The following is an 18,184-nucleotide window of genomic DNA, read 5'->3' on the forward strand; positions in this document are numbered from 1 at the left end:
TTTCTTCTCAATTCCTGTGTAGGAAATAAAGGATTTTTCTCTTTTAAAATCTGTTACTTTGCTAAATGCCTAGAACAGTACCTAGCCCATTGAAAGTTTTAAATTGCTGTGGTGGATTAATCTATTTTCTTCCTTGCCCTCCTGGGATAAACCATACTTATTCATAATATATTAATTTTTATATCTTGTATAAGATTTGCTATTTATTAAGATTTTTGCACCTCTGTTCATAAATTAATCTATACTTTTATACTCTGTTACCATCCTTCCATGTTTTGGGTATTAAGGATATGTTAATCTCAACAATGCATTGGGTAGTTTTCTCTGTTCATCCATCCTTTGAAAGAGTTTGTATAAGATAAAGATTTTCTGTTCCTCCAATTTTTGGTAAAACTTAAAAAACTATCTAGGCCTGGTGTCTGAGGAAAGATGTTTAAGTTGGATTTGTTATTGGCTTACTTGTATATAATATATATATATATATTCACATATATATTTATATATTTATTATTTTTCCAAGAAATTGTTCATTTTATCCACAGTTTCTACTTTATTCTCACAAAGTGTCATATCTTTATCTCACTGTATTTGCAGTCATGACTCCTTTTTTAAATTCTTAGTGTTTGAAGTGAAGGTTCTCGTGCAAAGTTTGAGCCAGGTGTGGTGGCTAATACCTATAATCCCAGTACTTTGGGAGACTGAGGTGGGAGGATTGCTTGAGGCCAGGAGTTCAGGACCAGCCTGGGCAACATAGTGAGACCCTGTCTCTACAAAAAAATTAAAAGATTAGCCAGGCGTTGTGGCCCACCTACTTGGGAGGCTAAGGCAGGAGGATCGCTTGAACCCAGGAGTTGGAGGCTTTGATCCTGCCATTGCGTTACAGGAAAGGGGTCCCCATCAAGACCCCAAGAGAGGGTTCTTGGATCTCGTGCAAGAAAGAATTTAGGGCCAGTCCGCAGTGCAAAGTGAAAGCAAGTTTATTAAGAAAGCAAAGGAATAAAAGAATGGCTACTTCATAGAGCAGCCCTGAGGGTGGCTGGTTGCCCATTTTTACGGTTATTTCTTGATGATATGCTAAACAAGGAGTGGACTATTCATGCCTTCCCCCCCGCCCTTTTTTTTTTTTTTTTTTTTTTGAGACTGAGTAACGCTCTGTTGCCCAGACTGGAGTGCAGTGGCGCGATCTCTGCTCACTGCAAGCTCCGCCTCCCGGGTTCACGCCATTCTCCTGCCTCAGCCTCCCGAGTAGCTGGGACTACAGACGCCCGCCACCACACCCGGCTAATTTTTGTATTTTTAGTAGTGATGGGGTTTCACCGTGTTAGCCAGGATGGTCTCGATCTCCTGATCTCGTGATCCGCCCGCCTCTGCCTCCCAAAGTGCTGGGATTACAGGCGTGAGCCACTGTGCCCGGCCCATGCCTCCCCTTTTGAGACCAAATCGGGTAACTTCCTGACGTTGCCATGGCATTTGTAAACTGTCATGGGGCTGATGGGAGTGTAGTAGTGAGGGCGACCAGAGGTTACCCTTGTGGCCATTTTGGTTTTGGTAGGATTTAGCCGGCTTCTTCACTGCAACCTGTTTTATTAGCAAGGTCTTTTATGACCTGTATTTTGTGCTGACCTATCTCATCCTGTGAGTTAGATGGGAATGCAGCTTAGTAGGTTTCAGCCTCATTTTACCTAGCTCTTATTTTAAGATAGAGTTGCTCTGGTTCACTCGCCTCTGACAATTGCATTGCAGCCTGGGCGACTGACACCTTGTCTCTAATAATAAATAAATGTTTGGCTCTAAGCTTAGAAACAAAGCATTCAACTCATGGGTTAAAGAGGAAACCACAAAATCTTATTCTGGAAAATCGTAAAAGTACTATTTATTATAATGGGTGGGGTACAGTTAAATTTAGCCCTAAATGCATTTATTTAAAACACATACACGAAAAAAACGTGTGTTCAACTAAAAACCCGGAAAAGGAAAATCAGAGGAAACAAAGCACGAGAAAAAAAAAAAGAGAAAGAACGAGAAAAGAAAAGCACGACGTTATGGCGCTTTGCGGCTGTCGCGCTGCTCGTATCTGTAGTCGTGGCTACAGTGGACCAGGGAGACTGAAGTGGAAACAGCGGTAGCAGAAGCAGAGAGCAAGGAAGAGCGCGGGAAGTGCAGAGCGACAGCAACAAGAAAGGGGTGGCGCGGGACGTCGTTTACCTGGGCGACGTCAAGACGCCCTTCCGGCCTCTGCGCGTGCGCAACCTGCTTGGCGCCACTGACGTGGTGAGGAGGCTTCTTTAAGGCCGTGGACTGTTCCTACCGGCGCGCGGAGAGGATCGGCGTGAAGAAGCTGGCAAAGTATAACAAATACTACGCGAAGGGTAGGGTGGAGTCCCAGGCAGCGCGTGACGGCCGGATGCCCAGACGCCCACGTCGCCCGCAAGCGCACGCCTGGAACCGGGGAAGCCGGCTGGGGCGCCCAGGACCAGGCCTAGCCTACCGCGGGCTGCCCTTCACAGAGCTGCAGGAGAAAACTAGTTGTATTGTGCACGCATTCCCTAACCCTTACTAGTTTTTTTTTTTTTTTTTAGTTGATCGGTCAGCTTTTGATGCGGATGTGTTAAAATCTCCCACTGTTATTGGGATTATGCCAGTTTTTTTTTTTTCTTGCATTTCTGTCTACTTATGTGATATAACACTTGGGGTTATGTTTTCAGACGCCCAAGTACCCTCCTGGTCCACAGCCAGGATTAAAATGAGGCACGAGCCTCAGGTGCAGAATTTAAGGGACCGCCAAAAGAACTCCGTAATGAAGATAAGCAATATTTGGTTGCAATATTTTAAAAAATAAAAATTAATGCCAAAAAGTCTATGATTAGTAAAATGCTGCAATTTTAAATAAAAACAAAATCTGACTGCATTTTCACGACTCGATCACCTCTCTTGCCTCACAGGAGTCTGGGCCCTAGAGATAGCTTTTCTGTGAAGTGAACTTTTTTATCTTTCGGTTAAGATTCCTCTATTTCTACTATAACTTTTTGCTTAAATCATATTTTTCTGTTATTGACATTGCTACACTAATCTTTTGGTTTATATTCATTTATTCTTTTTTGCATTTTTAAATCCTTTTTCTTTGGTTTTTATTCTTTCTGTTGGAAAGGTATTTTCTGTATTTCGTTTATTAATATTTTTCTACTAAAAATTTAGGCTGAGTTGGGTCAAGAAAAAGCTCCCTTGGGAAAAATGTCTACAATATCTAGTACTGACATGTTTCTTTTTGAATTGTAGAAGTGTGTTATTTTACTAATTAAAGTGATTGTCACATCAGTAAAATTCTAGAAGCATTTATAGGGTGCTGCCTGCATTGTATCAGTCTTTGTAACAGACACCGAGTATATAAGAATTAATAAGTCATAGTACCTGCCCTCAGGGCGCCTACAATTAGCAATTAGCAGACTTTTTTTTTTTTTTTCCCTTTAGATAGGATCTTGCTCTGTCACCCAAGCTGGAGTGCTGGAGTGCAGTAGTACAAACACAGCTAACTGCAGCCTTCACCTCCTGGCGTGAAGTGATCCTCTTGCCTCAGCCTCCCGTGTAGCTGGGACCACCGGTGCACACCACCATGCCCGCCTAATTTCTTTATTTTTTTGTAGAGACGGGATCTCACTTTGTGCCCAGGCTGAGCAGACATTTTTCTAACATTGTCTCATTGGACCTCTCTGCTGCATTTAACACTTACCCATTCCTTCCTTGAAAATTTCCATATTCCTAGTTACTAGTCTCTTCTAGTTTTCTGAATAATGAGAAATTACGGCTGGGCACGGTGGCTCACGCCTGTAATCCCAGCACTTTGGGAGGCCGAGGCAGGAGGATCACGAGGTCAGAAGTTCAAGACCAGCCTGGCCAAGATGGTGAAACCCCATCTCTACCAAAAATACAAAAAAATTAGCCGGGCATGGTGGCAGATGCCTGTAATCCCAGTTACTCAGGAGGCTGAGGCAGAGTATTGCTTAAACCCGGGAGGTGGAGGTTGCAGTGAGCCCAGACTGTGCCACTGCACTCCAGCCTGGGCGGCAGAGAGAGACTCCATCTCAAAAAAAAAAGAAGAGAAATTACTTTCTCTGCCTCTTGAATGCGTCCTCCTTTGCCCTCTCCTCAATAGTTAGCATTCTCAAAGTTCCATCCCTAACCTACTGCTCTTTTCTTTCCACATTTCTTGTTTAAAATTTTTACTATGTCAGTAACTTCAAAATGTGTTTTTTAGCCCTACCCAAATATTCTGATGTGTATCCACCTGTCATTGAACATGCACTTGGATATCCCACAGGCACCCCAAACTCAGCAGAGCCGCAACTGAAGACATCATCTCCTGCCACTTTAAATCTACTTCTGTTTTCCTTTTCTCATCTCGTTTAGTCACTTTGTACTGTTATCCAAGTGTAATTCCATCTTCTTCACTCCCATGGACAGTCAAACTCCTGTAGATTGTATTTTCCTTAACACTTCAGATCTGTCTCCTCTTCATCCTTGTTACAACTCTTAGTTCAGGACCTTATTAATTGGCTTCTGGACTGCTGAACCTCAGTTGTCTACTTTCTTCCAATTTTGTCATTTCCCCATTTGAATCTGAGGTCCCACAGTACCTTGTGCTTTCGTATATCTTAGTCTTTACCATGTATGACATTAAGAGTCTATATGACTGTCTTTTGACTGTAAGCTCCCACAGGGCATCTTTGTAACCCCCTACCACATAGCACATTGTCTGGTATTAGTGCTAAATAAGTTTCTTGGATTGAACTAAGCTCTGATCTTATCAGTGTTTCATTTTTATCTTGTTTAAAGGCTTTTAATGTCCAAAATATTTTTGCTTTTTTTCTAGGAATAGTATTTTCAGTTTTTGGTCAAGGTCTTATGTCCCAAATTACCTACAATTACACAGTGCTTTTCATAGGTACCATCCCTGCACATTGAAGTAATAAGGGGTCAGTCAATATGATAAATCACTTGTTCACTATATGTAATATTGTAAAGATGTTTTTAGTGTCTGATTAAAAGCATTCCTATTTGTCTTATTATGGTGTTATTTCTTTTCTTTTCTTTTTTTTGGGGGGGGAGACCGTCTTGTTCTGTTGCCCAGGCTGGAGCGCAATGGTGCGATCACGGCTCACTGCAGCCTTGAATGCCCAGGCTCAAGTGATCCTCCTGCCTTAGCTGCCCAAGTAGCTCGGACTACAGGTGCATCCCACTATGCCTGGCTAATTTTTAAAAATTTTTGCAGAAACAGGATGTTGTATGTTGCCCAGGCTGGTCTCAAATTCCTAGCCTCAAGCAGTCCTCCCACCTCAGCCTCCCGAAGTGCTAGGATTATAGGCATGAGCCACTGCACCTGGCCTTATTCTGGTGTTATTTCTATTAGTTTTGGATTGTTGTCATTATTATTCCCAGTATTAAGTGTATGGATGATTTTCCAGGAATGTGAGTCCCTGTCTATGATCCAGTTTTGGTCACTAGAGGGCTGTAAAGATCTCTTAGTGCTCAAGAACTGTTGGCACTACACATCAAATTTGTGATACAAAAGTTAGATTCTGGGTTTTGTTATTGTTGGAGAATGGGGTCTCAGTCTATTGCTCAGGCAGGTCTCAAACTCCTAGACTCAAGCTATCCTCCCACCTTTGTCTCCCCAAGTGCTCGATTACAGGCGTGAGCCACCGTGCCTGGCAGATTTTGGGTTTTAAGGAAAGGATCCTGCTATTGTAGAGACGTGAACAGCTTCCTCTCTTACTTGGATGTGTTGTATAGGATCTCACTACTCAAAGTGTGGCTCCCAGAGCCACAATAATGGCATCACCTGGGAGGTGATTAGAAATGCAGTTTGAAAAGCACTGGTACTGTATATAGAACACAGCAAAATAGAAACAGTAAAGAAAGGCACACGCAATTATTGGAGAAACGATTTGCAGACTAAAGATAAAAATGACATAAAAGATTCACTTAGCTGCTAGCGGTGTCTCAAGACTGAATGCAATTTAAGAAGGGCAGGCTGGGTGCGGTGGCTCAAGCCTGTAATCCCAGCACTTTGGGAGGCCGAGGTGGGCGGATCATGGGGTCAGGAGTTCGAGACCAGCCTGACCAACATGGTGAAACCCTGTCTCTACTAAAAATACAAAAAGTTAACCGGGTGTGGTGGCAGGTGCCTGTAATCCCAGCTACTCAGGAGGCTGAGACAGGAGAATCACTTGAACCTGGGAGGCAGAGGTTGCAGTGAGCAGAGACCACGCCACTGCACTCCAGCGTGGGCAACAGAGCAAGATTCCGTCTCAAAAAAAAAAAAAAAAAAAAAAAGAACAAAAAGGCAACACATAATGTTCAGAATGTGGTTAGAACACATCTCTCCATTCTTGTGGACCTCACACCTTAATGTAGCCAGATCATGCAGTGGGTGCCGACAGATGACCACTGCTGTCACTAAGTGGGCAGGTAAGACTCACTAATCCATGATATATGGAACTGCTATTCCCAAATAAAGTCCTGCCAGGTACTTTTTGGAACCCTGGGATAATGTTTGGGGGCATGGAGAGTGGATGGGGATTTTTCTTTGCTTTAACATGATACAGACACTAGAGTGGTCAGGGGATAGTCTTGAAGGGGTTTGGATAATTGTGTGCCATAAAAACATCCTGAGAGGCTTTGTAGCATGGTACTTAAGCATGTGGAGACTACCAGGTTTAAATTCTGCTTCTGCTACTTACTAGCTGACCTTGGGTGAGTTAACTCTCTGTATCTCAATCCTTTTTTCTGTAATATGGGGATGGTACTAGCATCTACCTCAGGGTTATTGTGAAGATTGCATGAGTTTGTACATTTAAGCGCTTAGAATAGGAGTGACAAACAACACTCAATAAATGGAAACAAAAAGGACATATGTGGGCCAATATGCAGTACAGTCCCTGGCTCATAGTAAGTATACAGGTGCCCACTAAATGTTTGTGGAATGTGCCACTTGTTTATTTATTTTCCCTCAGTTTCAAACTCACCCTTAATTTCCTATTCTATGAAATTGAGATGGGCCCTTAAATATTTTTCCTTGGCTAGGTGGAACGTTGTTAAACTTTATCTATAGAAGATATTGAAGGGACATTGCAGGAAGAGGGGGTTTTCCTTCCTGGCTCCAGGGTTCTCTCATCAGGTTCCTGTAGACCCAGCTTCTGCAGTGCTTTAGCTTCTCCAGTGCATGGCAACTAACAGCACCCCTACAGGCAGGTTTGTAGCCCAGCGTGTCCAATGAGATGCTTCCCTGTGAAGGACTTTCCCCTGCAAACTGGAAGGTGGATATCCAGCATGTTCTCCCAGTACAGACAGGTGACTTTTCTGCCATTTGTTGAGCCATGGCTGGATCTCAGCTGGGGAGGGTAAGGGTACAGGAATTCTTCCTTGAGTGATTTGTTTTAGCCCTTGGAATATCTGCTTTTCCTACATTCCTTAAAATTCTCTTTCTTTCTAGCCTATCTCTTGTTATAGTTAATAATTTGTTCATATTAAACTTTCAAATTATCTGGTTTCTGTCTCCTAATAGGACCCTGATTAATATTAATAATAAATGAATAAATGAAACATTAACATTCCCAATTGTTCTGGGAAGTTTAAATGTTTTATATAAGATGAAGATGCAGATTTTCAGAATTAACTTTTTGTGTTGAAAAGATATACTGTTATCTATGATTAAAATATGTGTTAAGACAATATGTAGATTGTGATCCTGTTTCTGTTCTAAAAAATTGGTGTGTGCTGGTTCCAAGATGGCTGAATAGGAACAGCTCCAGTCTACAGCTCCCAGCGTGAGCAACACAGAAAACAGGTGATTTCTGCATTTCCAACTGAGGTACCGGGACCATCTCACTGGGTCTTGTCAGACAGTGGGCGCAGTCCGCGGAGCGTGAGCTGAAGCAGGGCAGGGCATTGTCTTACCCAGGAAGTGCAAGGGGGTCAGGGAATTCCCTTTCCTAGCCAAGGGAAGCCGTGACAGACAGTACCTGGGAAATAGGGACACTCCCACCCTAATACTGTGCTTTTCCAATGGTCTTAGCAAACGGCACACCAGAAGATTATATCCCATGCCTGGCTTGGAGGGTCCCACACCCACGGAGCCTCACTCACTGCTAGCACAGCAGTCTGAGATTGAACAGCAAGGCGGCAGTGAGGCTGGGGGAGGGGCGTCTGCCATTGCTGAGGCTTGAGTAAGTAAACAAAATGGCCAGGAAGCTTGAACTGGGTGAGTGGAGCCCACTGCAGCTCAAGGAGGCCTGCCTGCCTCTGTAGACTCCACCTCTGGGAGCAGGGCATAGTTGAACAAAAGACAGCAGAAACTTCTGCAGACTTAAACATCCCTATCTGGTAGCTTTGAAGAGAGTAGTGGTTCTACCAGCATGGAGTTTGACATCTGAGAACGGACAGACTGCCTCCTCAAGTGGGTCCCTGACCCCTGACTAGCCTAACTGGGAGACTCCTCCCAGTAGGGGCTGACTGACACCTCATACAGCCAGGTGACCCTCTGAGATGAAGCTTCCAGAGGAAGGATCAGGCAGCAACATTTGCCATTCTGCAATATTTGCAGTTCTGCAGCCTCCGCTGGTGATATCCAGGCAAACAGGGTCTGGAGTGGAACTCCAGCAAACTCCAACAGACCTGCAGCTGAGGGTCCTGACTGTTAAAAGGAAAACTGACAAGCAGAAATGACATCCACACCAAAACCCCATCTGTACGTCACCATCATCAAAGACCAAAGGTAGATAAAACCACAAAGATGGGGAGAAACCAGAGCAGAAAAGCTGAAAATTCTAAAAATCAGAGCACCTCTTCTCCTCCAAAGGAATGCAGCTCTTCACCAGCAATGGAACAAAGCTGGATGGAGAATCACTTTGATGAGTTGAGAGAAGAAGTCTTCAGACAACTGGTAATAACAAATTTCTCCAAGCTAAAGGAGGATGTTTGAACCCATCTCAAAGAAGCTAAAAACCTTGAAAAAAGATTAGACGAATGGCTAACTAGAATAAACAGCATAGAGAAGACCTTAAGTGAGCTGATAGAGCTGAAAACCATGGCATGAGAACTACGTGATGCATGCACAAGCTTCAGTAGCCAATTCGATCAAGTGGAAGAAAGGGTATCAGTGATTGAAGATCAAATGAATGAAATGAAGTGAGAAGAGAAGTTTAGAGTAAAAAGCAACAAACAAAGCCTCCAAGAAATATGGGACTATTTGAAAAGACCAAATCTACGTCTGATTGGTGTACCTGAAAGTGATGGGGAGAATGGAACCAAGGTCCATTCAGGATATCATCCAGGAGAACTTCCCCAACCTAGGAAGGCAGGCCAACATTCAAATTCAGGAATTACAGAGAATGCCACAAAATACTCCTCAAGAAGAGCAACTCCAAGACACATAATTGTCAGATTCACCAAAGTTGAAATGAAGGAAAAAATGTTAAGGGCAGCCAGAGAGAAAGGTCGGGTTACCCACAAAGGGAAGCCCATCAGACTAACAGCTGATCTCTCGGCAGAAACTCTACAAGCCAGAAGAGAGTGGGGGCCAATATTCAACATTTTTAAAGAAAAGAATTTTCAACTCAGAATCTCATATCCACCCAAACTAAGCTTCATAAGTGAAGGAGAAATAAAATACTTTACAGACATTTTACAGAGATTTTGTCACCACCAGGCCTGTCTTACAAGAGCTCCTGAAGGAAGCACTAAACATGGGAAGAAACAACCAGTACCAGCCACTGCAAAAACATGCCAAATTGTAAAGACCATTGATGCTAGGAAGAAACTGCATCAACTAATGAGCAATATAACCAGCTAACATCATAATGATAGGCTCAAATTCATACATAACAATATTAACCTTAAATGTAAATGGGAGAAATGCTCCAATTAAAACACACAGACTGGCAAATTGGATAGAGTCAAGACCCATCAGTGTGCTGTATTCAGGAGACCCATCTCAATTGCAGAGACACACATAGGCTCAAAATAAAGGCATGGAGGAAGATCTACCAAGCAACTGGAAAACAAAAATAAAGCAGGGGTTGCAATCCTTGCCTCTGATAAAACAGACTTTAAACCAACAAAGATCAAAAGAGACAAAGAAGGCCATTACATAATGGTAAAGGGATCAATTCAACAAGAAGAGCTAACTATCCTAAATATATATGCACCCAATACAGGAGCACCCAGATTCATAAAACAAGCCCTTAGAGACCTACAAAGAGACTTAGACTCCCACACAATAATAATGGGAGATTTTAACACCCCACTGTCAATATTAGACAGATCAACAAGACAGAAGGTTAACAAGGATATCCAGGAATTGAACGCAGCTCTGCACCAAGCAGACCTAATAGACATCTACAGAACTCTCCACCCCAAATCAACAGAATATACATTCTTCTTAGCATCACATTGCACTTATTCCAAAATAGTTGGAAGTAAAGCACTCCTCTGCAAATGTAAAAGAACAGAAATTATAACAAATTGTCTCTCAGACCACAGTGCAATCAAACTAGAACTCAGGATTAAGAAACTCACTCAAAACCGCTCAACTACATGGAAACTGAACAACCTGCTCATGAATGACTACTGGGTACGTAACAAAATGACGGCAGAAATAAAGATGTTCTTTGAAACCAGTGAGAACAAAGACACAACATACCAGAATCTCTGGGACACATTTTAAGCAGTGTGTAGGGGGAAAGTTATAGCACTAAATGCCCACAAGAGAAAGCAGGAAAGATCTAAAATCGACACCCTAACATCACAATTAAAAGAACTAGAGAAGCAAGAGCAAACACATTCCAAAGCTAGCAGAAGGCAAGAAATAAGTAAGATCAGAGCAGAACTGAAGGAGATAGAGATTCAAAAACCCTTAAAAAAATCCATGACTCCAGGAGCTGGTTTTTTGAAAAGATCCACAAAATTGATAGACCGTTAGCAAGACTAATAAAGAAGAAAAGAGAGAAGAATCAAATAGACCCAACAAAAAATGATAAAGGGGATATCACCACCGATCCCACAGAAATACAAACTACCATCAGAGAATACTATAAACACCTCTATGCAAGTAAACTAGAAAATCTAGAAGAAATAGATAAATTCTTAGACACATACACCCTCCCAAGACTAAACCAGGAAGAAGCTGAATCCCTGAATAGACCAATAACAGGCTCTGAAATTGAGACAATAATTAATAGCCTACCAACCAAAAAAAGTCCAGGACCAGACAGATTCACAGCCGAATTCTACCAGAGGTACAAAAAGGAGCTGGTACCATTCCTTCTGAAACTATTCCAATCAATAGAAAAAGAGGGAATCCCCCCTAACTCATTTTATGAGGCCAGCATCATCCTGATACCAAAGCCTGGCAGAGACACAACAAAAAAAGAGAATTTTAGACCAATATCCCTGATGAACATTGATGCAAAAATCCTCAATAAAATACTGGCAAACCGAATCCAGCAGCGCATCAAAAAGGTTATCCACCATGATGAAGTAGGCTTCCTCCCCGGAATTCAAGGCTGGTTCAACATATGCAAATCAATAAACATAATCCATCATATAAACAGAACCAAAGACAAAAACCACATGATTATTTCAATAGATGCAGAAAAGGCCTTTGACAAAATTCAACAGTGCTTCATGCTAAAAACTCTCAATAAATTAGGTATTGATGGGACGTATCTCAAAATAATGAGCTATTTATGACAAATCCACAGCCAGTATCATACGGAATGGGCAAAAACTGGAAACATTCCCTTTGAAAACTGGCGCAAGACAGGGATGCCCTCTCTCACCCTCCTATTCATCATAGTGTTGGAAGTTCTGGCCAGGGCAATCAGGCACGAGTATGTGTGGGTTCATATTGCTAAATGCATAGAGGAAATTCTGGAAGGATATGCAGAACCCTCTGGAGAGGGGAGAGGGATTAAAGGAATGATGAAGAGGGACTTTCCTTTTTTTTTATTCTTTATATTTTTATATTTGAAAATACACTAAGTATTTGTAACTTTCATAATATTAGGATAAATTCTTTAATTTTTGTGACTTTTTTGGTAATTTTATTTTTTTGGTAATTTTTTACTTTTTTTTGAGATGAGAGTCTCACTCTTTCACCCAGGCTGAAGTGCAGCAGTGCGATCATGGCTCACTGCAGCCTCGAACTCCTGGGCTCAAGCAATCTTTCTGCCTCATTCTCCCAATTGCTGGGATTACAGGCAGCGAGGCCAAGGCAGGAGAATTGCTTGAGGCCAGGAGTTCGAGACCAGTCTGGGCAACATAGTGAGACTCTACAACAAAATTTTTTTTAATTAGCCAGGTGTAGCTGGGCATGGTGGCTCACACCTGTAATCTCAGCACTTCGTGAGGCTGAGGTGGGTGGATCACCTGAGGTCAGGAGTTTGAGACCAGTCTGGCCAACATGGTGAAACCCCGTCTCTACTAAAAATACAAAAATTAGCTGGGTGTGGTGGTGCACACCTCTAATCCCAGCTACTCAGGAGGCTGAGGCAGGAGAATTGCTTGAACCCAGGAGGCAGAGGTTGCAGTGAGCCAAGATTATGCCATTGCACTCCAGCCTGGGCAACAAGAGCAACAAACTCCATCTCCAAAAACAAACAAACAAAAAATTAGCCAGGTGTGGTGACATGCACCTGTAGTCCCACCTATGTCAGACCTCTTAGGGACCACAATTGGAGAGTCCCAATTGTGCAGAACAACATTGAGTCAAAATGTATATTCGTGGTAACCTTCCCTAGCCAGAGTCTTATGATTAAAACAAAAGATAAAGGTTTTAGGATGCAAGCAGCAAATCTCTAGCAAGTATTGGTGTGATTCAGTAGCCATTGCACTCTGAGGAAGAAGGTTGTCAGTGGGAAGGCAATTTGGGACTCACTGCAGCAAAACCTCCTAACTTGAATCTGCTGGGCACAAGTGAGCCTTAATCTTAATGTACAATAAAACAGCCAGGCCCACAAAGCCCTAGATTGTGGGTTTAAATAATTGGGCTCAGGGCCACTGAAACAGGATGATAGACTTGTTTATGGATCCAGTTTTGAGTTCTGGGAGCCAGCAGCCACGTCAGCAGAGGTGGAGTGTGCCCTACCTTTGGGCAGAATCCAAGGCTTTTAATTATAGATAAAGTCATCTGCTTCCTGATTTATGCAAAACACTTAGGGAATGCCAGTTATTGAGCCATCACAACAAGATAGCCATTTAAGACACCATTAAGATAAGGGAACAGCTTTCTGCCTGAAGAAAACAAAATATATTTCCCAAAGTTCCAAACTGGCACAGGCCTTTTCCCTATTCCCCTTGCCAAGGCCACCTGTCCTCTTCTCTGCACTGTTGAGTTGTTGAGTGTTGTCTACCTTCCTCCCTCCCCACTTGATTTTCCACCCCCTCCCTGGAGCCAGAATCACTTAAGTGCCTCCCACAGGGCACCTGGCTTACATGGACACTTGAGTGGAAGTTTGTTAAGAATAGCTGTGGCATTGCCCCTCTGTTCCACAACTGTTCTCAGGCCTACTTGTGTATTTTTACCCAGTATCACTTATTTTTAAATGGCAGAAGGTTGGGGCTTCTCAGGCAATGTGATTTTCCTGTGGCCTAAACTGCCTTAGGTAAAGCATTGAGACTAACCCAAAAGGCTATTGCTGGGTCTCTCGGCTCCCTTTCTTATTATCGCCAGCAGCCGTACCTTTTCACACACCTCTGCATTTTGCCGTCCCACCCCACCGTCTCTACCAGGACTCAGTCCCATGTGAAGGTGGGTCCTGGGTATGGCAGAGCCTTCCTCATTACCCTCTGCCTCCTCGACCTGCTGTTCCCTCCCTCCTTTCCTGTAGGAGAGCTGCTGCTGTGGGGACAGGTGGGAGTAGGTCAGGAAGCTGGATGGAGGCACACATTTCAAAGTTTTATGTAAAAAATTTGAGTTGGTGGAATTACCAGAACTAGGAGTGAAGCCTTAGCAGGTAGAACTTTCAGAAATAGTGAAAATGAGTCCCAAAATCTCAATGGTGAATTTTTCTGAGAAATGTTACAGAAACATAAAGTGACAAATTTTTGTCTTTATCTTGATAAGATAGATAGATTAGTAGAAATTGAGAAGGGATTGTCCAGGTTTTTTCTGTTGCTTATTTGTATAAGCCCAGTACATTGATGGACTATATTGGAGTCCCTAAGCAAATGCCTGCAGGGACCAGGCAGTTAATACAGCAAATTCAGAGGCTCATCTGCTATAGCCAGTTCTTGCCATGGTATGGTGGAATCATTGTTGCCACATCTGATTTTTCAAGAGAAGCTTTAAAATCCAATTTGTATGTGTGTATGTATGAGTATGTACATGAGAAAGCTTTCAGTTTTAAAATGTTGGCTCAAATTTTTAAAAAGCAGACCAAAGACTTATATTCCACCTCTGCTCTAGACTTAGAGAATCTGTTCAGGATAAAGCTTAAAGAAAAGATGACAATGGAAAAGAGTCATTGGTCAAGTATTAAGTACTGACACTTAGGGTTTCCTGAATATAGTAGCGAGTGCCACTTTAGAAGAGATTCCCTCTAGTTCAAATGCAGTTATAATCTCCAAATACATGCTAGAAACTCACAATTTAAATTCTCTTTGACATAATTTGTATGGTTCAATCTCCCTCATCCTGCTTTTCTTCTTTTTCTTTCTTTCCTTTCCTTTCTTCCTTTCCTTCTCTTTCCCCTCCCCTCCCCTCTTTTTGTTTTTAACAGATGGGGTTTTACTGTGTTGCCCAGGCTGGAGTGCAGTGGCAATTCACAGTGTGATCATAGCTCACTGCAATCTTGAATTCCTGGCCTGAAGCTATCCTCCAGCCGTAGCCTCCCAAGTAGCTGGGAATACAGGCATGCACCACTGTGCTCAGCTCTGCCTTCCCTTTTTAAAGGTCAGACTGAAGTTTCAGTTTTCTGTATCCACAGGGCTGACTTTGCTCAGGAAATTTACAACTTACCTAATTTGAACGCTGCTGGCCAAGTCTGTATTTCCCTCCCAGAATGTGCACACTTGTGTTCAGACCGTTTAGCAGGTTGGGGTGTGGAGGAAGACAGATGAATAGTAGGGGCTTTACTCCAGCCTCTAGCTGGGGATTTTCTAAGATACTGTCATCAGAAAAGGAAACATAGCTCAAAGTTGTACCTATATGGAAGGACCTCATCCTCCAGGTGGCAAAAATTTCTAGTATGCCTGTTAGAATGAGGTTCCTTCCTGAAACTTCTGGGAGATCTAGAATTTAAACCTATGTCATTCTCTTGTAGGTAATCAGAAATCAATTGGAAATTCCTGCTTGAAGAGATAGATATTCTTGCCCCACCTCAAGCCTTCCAGCACAGATTTGGGAGATACCCCCCTTCCAGTGGAGGCCTAAGTGGCCAGTGCTCCCACTCACCTTCTGAGGCATGTAGGGCCGCACAGACAGCCAAGACCACGATGGCGAGTCCTGTCTGCTGCATTCCTGCCTGCCCTACTGGCACTGACAGCAACACAAGTGAGGCTGTTCGATCAGGAAATGAGGCTAAAGGTGTCCTTGGGCACAGAGAAAGTGTAGAGGAAAAGTAAGCCAGGTGGCCCCGCCCTGGGAGGTGTTCAGGGTATCTATTTCTCATGTTTCTTTCCTTAAGACCAGGCTCCTCCCCGTTTTATCAAGCTCCTAACTTGTGTTCACCTTGCCTGGGGGTCAGGGGATGTCAGTGGAGATCTGGCAGCTGGTAGGGTCACTGTGAGTTGGGGTGTGCATCAGAATCATTTGGGAAACAACAAAAAAAATCAATCTAAATGAGTCTTCCCTTTCCCTGATTTGTAAAACAGAACTCCCGGGTAGGAGACCAGTCATTTGAATTTTGTAAAAGCTCCATAGGTGATTCTGATGGACACTTATGTTGAGATCCATTGCATAATCAGTTTTTAAGTAGCTTATGGAAACCATGAGTTTCTGGGGACAAGGGTGACAAGTCATAAAAAATTTATCTTTGTGGAAAGATATGGAAGTATTAAACCCCACTCTAGTCTTGGTTCACAGCCAAATTGTTTCCAGTGAAGCTTTTTACAATAGCTTATTTAGGAGAAAGACAGGAAGAGGGGCAATGCCTTGTAGAAAAGAGCCCAAGAGCAGGTGTGAAGAGGCATGAGTGCTAGTCCAGCTTTGCTGCCAATCAGCTTTGTGAATAAAACCATGAGGTAGAGTGAAGATAATTGGATTCTAATTGCTCCTCATCTACTAATAAGTTGTATAACCTCAGGCAACGTACTTAACTTTGCTGTAAATAACAAGTCAGACTAGATGACCTCCAAAGTCATGCCATGCTTCCTCTAGAACTATGTTGTCCTATATGGTAGCCACTAGTCCACATATGGCTCTTGAGCACTTGAAATGTGACTAGTCCAAACTCAGATGTACTATAGGTATAAAATTCACACTGGATTTCAAAGACTGGGTACAGAAAAAAATATAAAATATCTTGTTAATAATACTGATTATTGATTACATGATAATATTTTGGACACTTTGGGTTAAATAAAATATATTATTAAAATTAATTTCACCCATTTCTTTTTATATTTTCAAATTACTGCTGTGGTTTGATTATTTTTTTCTTCTCCAAAGCTCATGTTAAAAATTAATCCCTAATAGTGCTGGGAGATAGGGCCTAATGGGCAATGTTTAGGTTATGATGGCTCCACCCTCATGAATGGATGAATGCTACTATAAAAAGGGCTTGTGGGAATGGGTTGGTATCCTCTGCTCTTCTGCCAGGTGAGTACACAATGCTCCTTCTCTCCAAAAGATGCAGCAAAGTGGCATTATCTTGGAATTAGAAACTGAAATCACTGGTGCCTTGATCTTGGACTTCCCAGCCTCCATAATTGTAAGAGAATACATTTCTGTTATTTATAAATTGCTCAGTCTCAGGTTGTGGTGTTATGATATATATACTGGCTTTCATCCATGGTTTCTGTCTTATAACTCCCATAACCCTTGTTACAGTTTTTTTGTTTTTGTTTTTGTTTTTTTTGAGACAGAATCTCACTTTGTCGCCCAGGCTGCAGTGAGTTTCACCATCTTGGCCAGATGCTGGTCTTGAATTCCTGACCTTGTGATCCACCCGCCTTGGCCTCCCAAAGTGCTGGGATTACAGGCGTGAGCCACCACGCCAAGCCCAGTCTTTTTTTTATATTATAATGTTGGGGCACTTTAGGCTTCAGGAACAGGCCTCAGGAAACAGAATCTCTCTCTGACCTTCTGTTTTTCTTTCACCTGCCCAAGGCAGGACTCTAATCTGATTGTGGGTCATAAGATCCTCATTCCAGAAAGTGTTCTGTCCCATACTCTAGAGGAAGGAATGCTACACAGGCCAAGAAAAGCCTGAACAGGCAGGACTTGCTGGGTTTAGATTATGTGCTTTTTGTCTAATCACATTTCTACATGGTTGTTAATCACGCCTATGTAATGAAGCCTTTGTAAAACCCCAAAAGGGCAGAGTTTGGAGAGCTTCTGGATAGCTGAACATGTGGAGGTTCCTAGAGGGTGGCATGCCCAGGGAAGGCATGGAAGCTCTGCATCCGTTCCCCCATACCTTGGCCTCAAGCGATCCTCCTGCCTTGGCCTCCCAAAGTGCTGGGATTACAGGCATGAGCCACTATGTCTGGCCTTCATCTGTATCTTCTGTACTGTCTCTTATAATAAACCATTAAATGTAAGTATTTCCCTGAGTTCTGTGAGCCACTCCAGTGTTGCAGGAAGTCAGGAACCCCGAATGGAGGGACCAGCTGAAGCCATGGCAGAAGAACATAAATTGTGAAGATTTCATGGACATTTATTATTTCTCCAAATTAATACTTTTATAATTTCTTATGCCTGTCTTTACTTCAATCTCTGAACATAAATTGTGAAGATTTCATGGACACTTATCACTTCCCCAATCAATATCCTTGGGATTTCCTATGCCTGTCTTTAATCTCTTCATCCCGTCATCTTCATAAACTGAGGAGGATGTATGTCACCTCAGGACCCTGTGATGATTGCGTTAACTGCACAAATTGTTGGTAGAGCATGTGTGTTTGAACAATATGAAATCTGGGCACCTTGAAAAAAGAACAGGATAACAGCAATGTTCAGGGAACAAGA

At 42.6% G+C, this 18,184-nt stretch overlaps 1 protein-coding gene across 3 annotated transcripts in view; it reads right to left on the reverse strand.

The window, feature by feature from the left end:
- The window catches only part of CCL28 (C-C motif chemokine ligand 28), a 31,000-nt gene extending 15,413 nt beyond the window's left edge, over positions 1-15,587 (reverse strand). The window contains exon 1 of one of the 3 annotated variants that reach the window (XM_054489494.2): positions 15,449-15,587. In XM_054489494.2, the coding sequence (XP_054345469.1) occupies positions 15,449-15,512 (64 nt within the window). In that variant the 5' untranslated portion in view covers positions 15,513-15,587. Of the gene's footprint in view, positions 1-2,205; positions 3,912-15,448 lie in introns of those variants that run through there. The other 2 variants (XM_063664794.1, XM_054489496.2) reach the window with 2 other exon arrangements.
- Between the last annotated feature and the right edge of the window lie 2,597 nt (positions 15,588-18,184).

This window comes from Pongo pygmaeus, chromosome 4, assembly GCF_028885625.2.
Source record: "Pongo pygmaeus isolate AG05252 chromosome 4, NHGRI_mPonPyg2-v2.0_pri, whole genome shotgun sequence".
NCBI classification, from domain to species: Eukaryota; Metazoa; Chordata; class Mammalia; order Primates; family Hominidae; genus Pongo; species Pongo pygmaeus.